General features: G+C 52.5%; 1 protein-coding gene across 3 annotated transcripts in view; it reads left to right on the top strand.

Moving 5' to 3' along the window:
- Positions 1-12202, top strand: part of DNAH2 (dynein axonemal heavy chain 2) — a 108350-nt gene that overhangs the window by 70458 nt on the left and 25690 nt on the right. For all 3 annotated transcript variants that reach the window (XM_058675835.1, XM_058675834.1, XM_058675833.1), the window contains 16 exons: positions 2-154; positions 325-416; positions 769-967; positions 1110-1334; positions 1786-1890; positions 3088-3276; positions 3455-3540; positions 3667-3797; positions 3908-4057; positions 4360-4527; positions 4737-4897; positions 6898-7037; positions 8025-8157; positions 8248-8387; positions 11353-11563; positions 12054-12170. In XM_058675835.1, the coding sequence (XP_058531818.1) occupies positions 2-154; positions 325-416; positions 769-967; positions 1110-1334; positions 1786-1890; positions 3088-3276; positions 3455-3540; positions 3667-3797; positions 3908-4057; positions 4360-4527; positions 4737-4897; positions 6898-7037; positions 8025-8157; positions 8248-8387; positions 11353-11563; positions 12054-12170 (2400 nt within the window). The remainder of the gene's footprint in view (position 1; positions 155-324; positions 417-768; positions 968-1109; positions 1335-1785; positions 1891-3087; positions 3277-3454; positions 3541-3666; positions 3798-3907; positions 4058-4359; positions 4528-4736; positions 4898-6897; positions 7038-8024; positions 8158-8247; positions 8388-11352; positions 11564-12053; positions 12171-12202) is intronic.

Genomic DNA, 12202 nt, shown 5'->3' with positions numbered 1-12202 from the left:
GGTTAACCCAAGCGATGGTGAAACCTACATCAGTATGGTCGAGATGATGTTTGTGTTCAGCATGATCTGGTCCATGTGTGCCTCCGTGGATGAGGATGGCCGCAAGAAGATCGACAGCTACCTCCGCGAGATCGAGGGCTCCTTTCCCAACAAGGTTTGAACCCTCGTTTACTCTGTTCGTCCACAACCCACAGGCATCTCTGATGCTCTGTGTCTGTTGGCCACCCAGCTCTCCTCCTGCCAGCCAGTGGGCTGCGAGCCCCTGTCCTAGGCTAGGGAGAGCTGGAGGAAGGACCTGGTGACCCGACACCCATGCCCTCTTAGGACACAGTGTACGAGTATTTTGTGAACCCCAAGATGCGAAGTTGGACATCGTTTGAGGAAAAGCTCCCAAAGAGCTGGCGCTACCCTCCGAAGTGAGAACAGGATCTGGGACAGTTAGAGGGTCCAGGACAGTTACAGGGCCCGGGACAGGTACAAGGTTTGAGCTGCGGTGATGGGAGACATGACGAGCCTGATGGGGCCCAGGAGCAACAGTGGGTGGTGACAAGGGGGAGGTGTTTCTAGAGGAGAGACCAGTCTTGAGTACAAGGAATGGGATCCCGAGGGCTGGGGACAGGGTTCTAAAGGAGAACGGCTGTGCCCCAGGGGGCCATGGTAGAGATCAGACCATGGTGATGTTAGGTGCAGACCAACACAGAGTGGGGAGAAAGAAGTGGGAGTTGGGAGTGGATGGACCAACAATCCTGGATTCTGTTCCTCCTCGAGTGCCCCTTTCTACAAGATCATGGTGCCCACCGTGGACACTGTCCGCTACAACTACCTGGTGAGCACCTTGGTGGCCAACCAGAGCCCTGTCCTGCTAGTGGGTCCCGTGGGGACCGGGAAGACCTCCATCGCCCAAAGTGTCCTGCAGTCCTTGCCCTCTGCCCAGTGGTCGGTGCTCATTGTCAACATGTCAGCACAGGTGCGATGGAGCCTCATGTCTGGCCCTTCTGTCCCTCCCACCTGCTCCCCTACCCCCTGGGGTCCAAATGGCTGCCCCGTTGAGGCTCCTCTCTGACTCACTGGGGGAACCCCAAGACTTCTATCTGGCCCTTTCCCACCAGACCACATCCAACAACGTGCAGAGCATCATCGAGAGCAGGGTGGAGAAACGGACCAAGGGAGTCTACGTGCCATTCGGGGGCAAGAGCATGATCACCTTTATGGATGACCTGAACATGCCGGCTAAGGATGCCTTTGGCTCCCAGCCTCCCCTGGAGCTCATCCGCCTCTGGATTGACTACGGCTTCTGGTACGACCGCTCGAAGCAGACCATCAAGTATATTCGGGTAAGTATCCCGGGGTGCGTGCTTGGTCGGGGGGATCATGCCCTGGTTTCTACAGTCCTGCCTTCCTCACTGCACAGCACTGCCCTGCTTCTTTCTAGGGGCCCAGTCCCTGGCCTCTACACGACCACATGGCCCCATGCTCACAGGTTGAATCAGCCCTCCTATAAAACTGTCCAGGAGCTCAGGGTCCACAACCACACACACCAGGGCTTCCCCGCCTCCCATGGCCATGGTGACTACCTCCATGGTGTCAGGCCTGAATCTGCTCGTGGTGGGTGGGCGGTCCAGGATGTCTTTAGGGGTGCAGGTATATAATGTGTAATCATTAGATCCGGGCCCTTGGCCTGACCTTCACCCTAAACACACCTTCCTTTGCTGCTGAGAGCATTCAGTGTCCCTGCCTCCGACTCTGCAACGACGCCTCCTCCCGTTTCTGTGCTTTCTCCTACAGGACATGTTCCTGATGGCCGCCATGGGCCCTCCTGGCGGGGGACGCACCGTCATCTCCTCGCGGCTGCAGAGTCGCTTCAACATTATCAACATGACCTTCCCCACAGTGAGGACCCCAAGGGGGGGCTGCTGGGAGGGGGTTCCCAGAGGAGGAGAGGGCGGGACAGGGAAGGTGCCCAAGGGGTACTGAGCTGGAGCTGCACACAGGGAGCTAAAAGTCTGATCACCCTCCTGAACCAGGAGCACCAGGTGGGGAGGGCGGGCAGGCTGGCTGGCTGGCTGGCTGGCTGTGGTCCCATTGGATGACCCATGTCAGGGCTCAGGGAGACCCAACCAAGTCAGGAGGCAAAGCAGGGCTGGGGCTAGGGTGAGTGAAGGAGGCTCAGGTCAGCACAGAGTTCAAGAGGCAACCAAGTAAACAGCTGTCAGAAGGGATGCTTAATTTTTGAAAAGATTTATTTATTTCAAAGACAAAATGTTGGGGTGTGTATATGAGTGAGAAAGAGAAAGAGAGAGAAATGTTTCATATGCCAGTCACTTCCCCAAGGGCACAACAGCTAGGACTAGGCCTGACCAAAGCCAAGAGTCAGGAACTGCATCCTGGTCTCCTGCGTGGGTGGCAGGGGACCAAGTACTTGGACCATCTGCTGCTGCTTTTGCAGGGAGCTACATGGGCAGGTGAGCAGCAGGGACTCAAAGCAGCATTCTGATAGAGAATGCCAGCATTGTAAGTGGTGGCTGAACCCACTGTGCCTTGAAGCTAATCTCAACAAATAACATTTTAGTGTGATATTAAAAAAAAAATGGGAGGGGGGGCGGGTGTTTAGCTTAGCAGTGAAGATGTCCCTGCTGCCCACTTGGGAGACCTGGGCTGAGTTCCTGGCTCCAAGCTTCAGCCCTGGACACTATAGGCAAATGAGAATTCCCTGCCTCTCAAAGAAATATATAAACATTTTGATGAATTTAATGTCAAAAATTAATGATAAACAAATACCAAAATTTTCAATGAGTAGATCAATGCAATGCTGAGATATATTGGAGGCAAAGAAGAAAGCCTAATGTTGATCTGATCTATTTAAATCTTTATGTTTGTTCATTGTGGATCATTTGCCTTAATTTTGATGTTTGAATATTGCATTGGAATATTATTGCTGTTGATCTCTGATTTTTTTTTTGCTTGTTTGTTTTGGTTCTCCTTAAATCCTGTCTGTGAGGCAAGCTCTTCCTCCCCATCACCTTCCTCCTGGCGGCAGTGGAAGGACACAGGGAGCCCGGGAGAGTGACTGTGAGGGTGTGTTTGCAGGAGTCGCAAATCATCCGCATATTTGGCACCATGATCAACCAGAAGCTGCAGGACTTTGAGGAGGAGGTAAAGCCAATCGGGAACGTGGTGACGGAGGCCACCGTGGATGTGTACAACACCGTGGTGCAGCGCTTCCTGCCCACGCCCGCCAAGATCCATTACCTCTTCAACCTGCGCGACATCTCCAAGGTGAGACTGCACCTGTCCTTGCCCCTTGGGCCTGGTGCAGCCTGCTAGGAAACATTTGCTTCTAGACTAAACACCAGTGGTCACCCCTATGCCCCAAAATGCTGCGCTCTCTGCCCTGACCTCTAGAACTTCTGGGTCTCCTGCCTCTCTCCCCCTGAAGGTCACTTCTCTTCCCCAGGTCTTCCAGGGCATGCTGAGAGCCAACAAGGATTTCCACGATACCAAGGCCAGCATCACACGGCTCTGGATTCACGAATGTTTCAGGTGATGATCATGTGTCTTGGCCAGAGGCAGGCTGCTTTAGCCTTGCTCCCAACCACAGACTAACCCCTGGCTCCACGCTCTGTTCTCCCGGGATTATTCTTTGATCCAACCACCAACTCTCCCCAGAGTCTTCTCTGACCGGCTGGTGGATGTAGCGGACATGGAAGCCTTTGTGGCCATTATGAGTGACAAGCTCGGCTCCTTCTTCGACCTCACGTTCCATAACCTCTGTCCCAACAAGCGTTCTCCTATCTTTGGTGAGCCAGGAGCTGCGACCGCTGGAGACACTTGGGGAGACAGGGCTTAGAGGGGGAGCACTGACGGGGAGGTACTGGGAGGACCCTGACCTTCTCATCCCACGGCCCAGGGGATTTCCTGAAGGAACCGAAGGTGTACGAGGACCTGACAGATCTGGCAGTGCTCAAGACTGCCATGGAGAATGCCCTGAACGACTACAACCTGTCGCCCTCCGTGGTGCCCATGCAGCTGGTACTCTTCCGGGAAGCCATTGAACACAGTGAGCACTGCCTACCACCCCGCCCACTCCCCTTCATCCCAAGTCTCCTCCAACACCAAGTCCTGGAGGTTGCCTCTCTGCCCCATTCCTCTCCCCTTCCCCCCATGCCCTTGCCGTGATGGGTTTCCCTGGCCAAAGCGGAGGCTACAATTTGGATTGCTCCCAGGAGCTGAGGCTCCAATGTCTTCCCACACCCCTTGGTTTGCAGGGGTAGGGAGTGGGGGTGGGGGTGGAACCAACTACTGGTACTAGGCCTGGAGGTTCTCAGCCCACTTACTACACTCCTTGCGCCCTCACTCCAGTCACGCGGATCGTCCGGGTGATTGGACAGCCTCGGGGCAACATGCTCTTGGTGGGCATTGGGGGCAGCGGGCGCCAGAGCCTGGCCCGCTTGGCCTCGTCTATCTGCGACTACATCACCTTCCAGATCGAAGTCACCAAACATTACCGGAAGCAGGAGTTCCGGGATGGTATGGCTGGGTTTCTGGAGCAGGAAGTGGATTGGAACTGGGAACAAAAGATGGGGGTGCCCAAGTCTCTGGGGTGTCAAAAGAGGAGGGAGGGGCTCTGCATGGCTGGTGTGGAGCGCAGGTGAGTGCTCTGTGTGCCCTGGGCTGGGAGTGGGGTGGGTGGGGCAACGTGTCCGTTCTGACCCTTACCCCTCCTTCCGTTTGGCCAGACATCAAGCGCCTGTATCGTCAGGCTGGGGTGGAGCTCAAGACCACGTCCTTCCTCTTTGTGGACACCCAGATCGTAGACGAGTCCTTTCTGGAGGACATCAACAACATCCTCAGCTCGGGCGAGGTCCCCAACCTCTACAAGGCGGATGAGTTTGAAGAGGTACCTTTCCTCCCACACCTGCCACCACCACTTTGACCTTCTTATCCCCTGAAGAATCACAACTCCCAGCAGGTGCTCTGTGGCACCCACACGCCCCTGCCCACACCCTCCACACACACACTGTCCTCACCCCTCTCACCAGCCTGAGGCCAAAAGACTGTTGCGCTTCAGCTCTCTTCTCCAAGGGAACCCTCCTGAACAGGGATGCTTTTTTTTCCCCTTGTAAATACGTTTCTTAAACATTTATTTATTCATTTTATTGGAAAGGTTTACAGAGAGGAGAGACAAAGAGAAAGATCTTCCAACCGCTGATTCACTCCCCAACTGGCTACAATGACTAGAGCTGAGCCGATCTAAAACCAAGAGCCTGGAGACTCTTCCAGGTCTCCCATGCAGGTGCAGGGTCTCCAGGCCTTGGGCCGTTCTCAACTGCTTTCCCAGGCCACAAGCAGGGAGCTGGATGGGAAGCGGGGCTGCCGGGATACAAACCGGCACTCATATGGGATCTCGGCTCATGCAAGGCAACGACTTTAGCCACTAGGCTACTGTTCTGGGCCCATTATTAGTATTAGTATTAGTATTAGTATTAGTATTAGTATTAGTATTAGTATTAGTATTTAAGGCAGAGGTACAGAGACAGGAAGAGAGAGAATCTTCCATCTACTGGGTCACTCTCCAAAGGGCCGCAATGACTGCAACTGGGCCAGATTGAAGTCAGGAGTCTGGAGCTTCTTCCAGGTCCCCATTGGAGGTACAAGAACCCAAGAACTTGGGTCATCCTCCTCTGCTTTCCCAGGTGGATTAGCAGAGAGCTGGATTGGAAGTGAAGCAGCCAGGACTTGAACTGGCACCCATATGGAATGCCAACATTGCAGGCAGAGGCTTAACCTGCAACGCAACAACACCAATCCAGGTCTGTTTTTAAAAATAATTTATTATTTTTTGAAAGGCAGAGAGAGAGAGCTCTTCTAACCCCTAGTTTGCTCGCCAAATACCTGCAACAGTTTGGGCTAGCCCAGGCTGAAGCCATAAGCCTGGAACTCAATTCAGGACTTGCACAAGGCAGTAGGGAACCCAGGTACTCAAGCTCTCATCTGCCTCCCAAGTTGGGCATTAGCAGGAAGCTGGAATTGGAAGCAGAGTGGATATTCAAACCCACGCACTCTGCTATGAGATGTGTGTGACCCAAGCAGGGTCTTAGGTGCTCTGCCAAATGTCCACTCTCAGCAGCCAGCATTGTGGAGTAGCAGCCAAGCTGTCGCCTGTCATGCCGGGTGCCAGCTGGTGCCAGCTGGTGTCCTGCTTCCTCTGTTTCCGATCCAGCTCCCTGCTAATGGCCTGGGAAGAGCAGTAGAAGGGTCTGGGTCTGTCATTGTCATAGAGGACCCCGATGAAGCTCCTGGCTCCCATTAGCAACTTCTAGGGAGTGAACCAGCTGGTGGAAGATCTGTCTTTGTCTCTCCCTCTCTCTCTGTAATTCTGAGTTTAAAAAATAAAAAAGTAAACATTTTTTTTTTGAAGTCCATCCCCAGAGCTGTTTTGAAACGCACGTGGGTGGGTATTGTGGTATAGTGGGTTTAAACATCACTTGGGACATCGACATCCCATACCAGCGTGTCTGGTTTGAGTTCTGCCTCCGCTTCTGATTCAGCTTCCTGCTAAAGTGTACCCTGCACGGCAGCAGGTGCGAACTTCAGTGTTTGCATCCCTGGTACCTGTTTGGGAGACCAGCTGGAGTGGACTCCAACTTCTGGCTTCAGCCTCTCCCAGCCTGGGCTGTTGCAGGCATTGGAGAATGTACCAGGGGATGGAAGATCTCTTTCTTTCTCTCTCTCTCAGTCTGCCTTTCAAACAAATGAAGACATAAATGAACATTAAAAGCAAAACAAACAAACAAACAAAAAAAACCTGTATGTGGTCAGGCCACCTAACCTGCTGCCCTGCTGATTGCTTTGGGACCAAGGAGCGTCAGCCCCCTAATCCTCCATGACTTCTGTCAGATCCAGGGGCACATCATAGACCAGGCACGGGCAGATCAGGTGCCCGAATCCTCCGACAGCCTCTTTGCCTACCTCATCGAGCGCGTGCGGAACAACCTGCACATCGTGCTGTGCCTCAGCCCCGTGGGGGACCCCTTCAGGTGACTGTCATGTCCCCCTCCTCCCCAAGGGCCCCAGCACTCTCCCCAGGGAACCCCTCCCCATCCCTGCCTACCTGTACCCCTCCCCACTCCCACCCCAAACCCTCGTACCTCCCAGAAGTTCCTCTGGAGTGACAGCAGCGCTCCCACCCGGCCCACCCACCTTTGCCTGGTGGGCGGTGCCTTCTCTCCAGAAGCTCCTACAGCTGAACTTGAGTCCTCCGTCCTTTTGGTGTGAGTCATGGGTTTGTTTTTTGGGTGTTTTTAATTAGAGGTTTGGTTTTTTTTAAAAAAGAACCCGGATAAATTGACCATCCAGGTCATTTTTGAGCATAGCATGAATTCATTCAAATCGTGACACCACCGCAGTTCCCTAACACTTTTTCACTTTTGCAAACTAAAACTCTGTACCCATTACGCACTAGTCCCTGCAGCCCCTGGCAGCCCCTTCGTCCCAGCTGTCCCCGTGAGTCTGACTGTGGTGTTCTGCCTTGTGGGACGGGCTCACTCCCCTCCGCATTGGACTCGAGGACCGTCACAGTGTGACAGGGTGACCAGTTGCCTTCTCTTTAAGACTGAATCATAGTTCATCCACCATGTGTGTACAGGACCTGTTTTCTTTACCCATTCTCAATGTGGCTGGAAGGTTAAGCGTTTGGGAAATTAGGAGGAGGGCAAAGAATGTGGGTGAGGAGGCAGTCTGGGTTGCCCTGGGGTTTGGGCACTGTATGAGCACAGTGGATTTGGCTTGCGACAGGTGCTGCCATGCTTAACATTGCTTAGCATAGTATACATGTCAGTCCCCCCACCAAGCCCCCCATTTTAGAGAAGGAGAAGCTGATATCCAGAGGAAAGCTCCTTGCCAGAGTACCACACCCACTGTTTCTTCGAGCCATGTGAGCCAGCCCCGAGCGGGTCCAGCCGTGCCGAGGTCACCACAGGCTGTGCCACGAAGGGACATCACTGCCACTCAAAACCTCTCCCCAGGAACTGGATCCGCCAGTACCCAGCCTTGGTGAACTGCACCACCATCAACTGGTTCTCGGAGTGGCCCCGCGAGGCCCTGCTGGAGGTGGCTGAGAAGTACCTCCTGGGCGTAGACCTGGGGACGCAGGAGAATGTGAGCCCATCCCCTGCTGCTCCGTAGCCCCTCCCCCCAGCAGTGCCCTCTCCACTTCCTGCATCTTCCATCCTTTATTCTTGGCCTCAGATCCACAGGAAGGTGGCCCGGATCTTTGTCACCATGCACTGGTCGGTGGCTCAGTACTCCCACAAGATGCTGTTGGAGCTGCGAAGACACAACTACGTCACACCCACCAACTACCTGGAACTCGTGTCTGGATACAAGAAGTAGGGAGAAGAGCGAGACCATATTGGGGGGAGGGGAAGGGGAAGTACCAGGTCCCCTGCAGGGACTGGTTCAAGGACCTGACTGCTCAGGAAATGGCAGCTGGGCAGAGCTTTTTTCTGTTTTTGTAATAATAATAATAATAAAAGATTTATTATTTATTGGAAAGGCAGGCGTGGACAGAAAGATGGAGAGAGAAAAAGGTCTTGCATCTGCTGTTTATGCCCCCCAAACAGCTGACGGAAGTTGGGGCTGGGCCAGGCTGAAATCAGGAACCAGGAATTCTATGCAGGTCATGGGGGGGACAGAAGCCCAAGCACTTGGGCTGTCTTCCGCTGTTTTCCTAAGGACATTAACAGGAAGCTGGATCAGAATTGGAGCAGCCGGGACTCGAACCCTTGCTCATATGGGATGCTGATACGGCAAGCAGTGGCTTAATTCACTACACAGCAATATTGGCCCCTGCAATAATATTTTAAAAGATACAAATGGGGAGGGGAAGGAGGCGTTTGGCAGAGCAACGAAGACACTTTGTGAGCTGCCTGCACCCCATGTTGAAGTGACTGGGTTTGAGTCCTGGCTCTGCTCCTGACTCCAGCTTCCTGTTGATGCTGACTGGGAAGCAGCTGTGATGGCTCACACGGGTGGAGTCCTGAATGAAGCTCCAAGCTTCCATCTGATCCAGTCCCAGCTCCTGTGGGCTTTGGAGGAGTTTACCAGAAAATGGGAATTCATTCTCTCTCTCTCTCTCTCTCTGCCCCTCCTTTTTCTGTCTCTCTGCCTTTCGAAATAAAGACAGGAAATTGGGAAGGTATAAATGAACATAGGGCGGAGTTCCTAAGGATGCTGATCACAGCACGCCTGTCTCTGTACAGGCGTGGACAAGATATTGCCCACCAACCTGAAACCCCCTGCCAGACCCTGCTGCTATACGTTTTCATAGCAGCTCCATGGCCCGGGCACAGATGATGTGATGAAACCACCAGCCTCAGGCGATCGAATCAACCTTGAGTCTCCCTTGCCTGCCCTGAAGGTCAGGAGAGGAAGCCAAGAATCTAGCTAATGCTGAGAGCAGCTTCCCTGGTTGCTTCCCAGGGCTGGTCAGAAGGTCCAGCCACCTTTGCGGTCATGAGCTACAATTGGAAGGGTTTTAGGCATTAAGTGCCAGGAAATAGAACAAATATTTATTTCTTATTATAAAAGCCAGTATCAATACCCAACAATTTTATATTCAGTCACTAAGCGATTATCTTCCTATTATATATCATAATAATTATTTGAAAACTAGAAGATAATTTTTTGAAAATGTAAATGATTTAGTGTGTTTTATGTATTTTTAAAGATTTCCTGCTATCTAAAGATCTCTTTATTTAACTTGAAAGAGTTACAGAGAGAAAGAGACCAGGGATACACACACACACACACACACACACACACACTCCTCTTCCATCTGCTAGTTCATTTTCCAAATGGCTACAACAACCAGAGCTGAGCCTATCTGAAGCAAGGCACCAGGAGCTTCCTCTGGATCTCCCACATAGGTGCAGGAACCCAAGGACTTGAGCCATCCTCTGCTGATTTTCTAGGCCATAAACAGGAATCTGGGTTAGAAGTGCAGCAGCCAGGACTAGAACCAGTGCCCATATGGGATGCCAGCACCAGCAGGCAGAGGTTTAACCTGATATGCCACTGTGCTGGACCCTTATTTATTATTCATTTATTTGAAAGGCCAGGTAGTAGGGGGAGATAGACCTAGAGGATCTTTCCACCTTTGACTCCCCAAATACCCAGAGCAGCTGGGGCTGGGCCGTGCCAAAGCCAACCAAGATGAAGAAAAAAAACACAATGATGGTTAAAGCATATTCATTCAGTTAACAGACTTAAAATTGTTTTTAAAGATTTGAGTGAGGCATGTATATGGCCCAGATAAGTGGGACGCCACTTATCTCAGTGCCTGGGTTTGCTCTCCCTGAAGCTCCTTCTCCTGTACACTCCAGGGCACAGCAGGTGATGGCACATGTCCTTGGGTCCCTCACCCACATGGGAGACCCAGATGGAGTTCCAGGATCTTGATTCCAATCTGTCCCAGGTTTAGCTGTTGAAACCAATTTGGCGAGTGAGCCAGTGGCTAGATGATCTCTCTGGCTCCTTACCTTTTTGTTTGTTTGTTTTAAGATTTATTTATTTTTATTGAAAGGCAGATTTACACAAAGAAGGGCAGAAAGAAAAATTTTCCGTTCACTGGTTCACTCCCCAAGTGGCTACAATGGCCAGAGCTGAGCTGATCTGCAGCCAGAAGCCAGGAACCCTTTTTGGGTCTCCCACATGAGTGCAGGGTCCCAAGGCTTTGGGCTGTCCTGGATTGCTTTCCCAGGCCACAAGCAAGGAGCCGGAAGGGAAGTGGAGCAGCCGGGACACAAACCAGTGCCCATAAGGGATGCTGGCGCATGCAAGGCGAGGATTTAGCCAGTAGGCCATCACACCAGGCACTTCCCTTCCTTCTAAATAAATGAAAACAAATAAATAAAATTGTAAAATATAAAAATAAAATTATGAATAAGCAAATTGAAAAATTATAAAAGAAATAAATTATAATAGCTAGCTAAAAGTCAGTAATGGTGGCAGTCCAAGGCCCACATTCTTTCCCACAGGGTGGCCACCTGCTGTAGGCAGGATCAGGGGTTTCTGGCTCTCTGCAGCCCCTCTACCCATTGCCCAGGGAGAGCAGTAGAAGACTCTCCAGTAGCGCTAGCAGGATGGAAACAGCATTTCCCAAGCAGATTTTGGACAGTGCCACATAGAAGTCAGGGAGACAGGAGCCTGGTGCGATGAGCTGTATTCAACAGGCGGAAGCTGCATTCAACAACAAAACCCCTAACCAGGGTGATGGCGAGACACCCTCCCCAAAACTCCCCATCCCCAAGAACCCCACCCCTTCACACGCCCCACCCAAGCCCTCTCCCTCAGACTGCTGGCGGAAAAACACCAGGAGCTGCTGGACCAAGCCAACAAGCTGCGGACTGGCTTGTTCAAGATCGACGAGACGAGGGAGAAGGTGGAAGTGATGTCGCTGGAGCTGGAGGACGCCAAGAAGAAGGTGGCCGAGTTCCAGAAGCAATGCGAGGAGTACCTGGTCATCATTGTGCAGCAGAAGCGGGAGGCAGATGAACAGCAGAAGGTGGAGCACCCCTCCTCTCGGGACTCTCAGCTCCCGCATGCCCCCAGGACACCTGCTTCACACCTCCCCACACTTGGGTAGAATACAGCTTTAATTATTTATTTGAGAAGCTGTGTTACAGAGAGTAAGGGAGGTGTGTGGGGGGGTATCTTTCATCCACTAATTAACTAACTCCCCAAATGGCACAGCGGCCAAGCTGAAGCCAGGAGCTTCGTCAGAATCTTCCAAAGGTACGGCAGGAGCCCAAGGACTGGACCCTGTTCTGCTGCCTTCACAAGCACGTTAACAGGCAGCTGAATCAGAAGCAGAGCAGCCAAAACTCGAACCAGCGCCCATAAAGGATGCCAGAGTCACAGCTGGCAGCTTAACATGCAAGCCCCACTCTTCACATCTTCCTCAGCCGTCTCCTTCATCCCCTGCCCCAACACCATCACCCTCCCCTCTGCCCAAGGCAGAGACAGAAAAACCCGTGTCCTCTGTTTGTCCCCAGGCTGTCACAGCCAACAGTGAAAAGATTGCTGTTGAGGAAATCAAGTGTCAGGCACTGGCTGATAATGCCCAGAAGGATCTAGAAGAGGCGCTGCCCGCCCTGGAAGAGGCCATGAGGGTACCAGGGGCGGGCGCCAGGATGGCTGGCCG

The sequence above is a fragment of the Ochotona princeps genome, chromosome 17, assembly GCF_030435755.1.
Source record: "Ochotona princeps isolate mOchPri1 chromosome 17, mOchPri1.hap1, whole genome shotgun sequence".
NCBI classification, from domain to species: Eukaryota; Metazoa; Chordata; class Mammalia; order Lagomorpha; family Ochotonidae; genus Ochotona; species Ochotona princeps.
The sequence above is the reverse complement of the archived record's forward strand: the minus strand, read 5'-3'. Positions and strand labels throughout refer to the sequence as shown.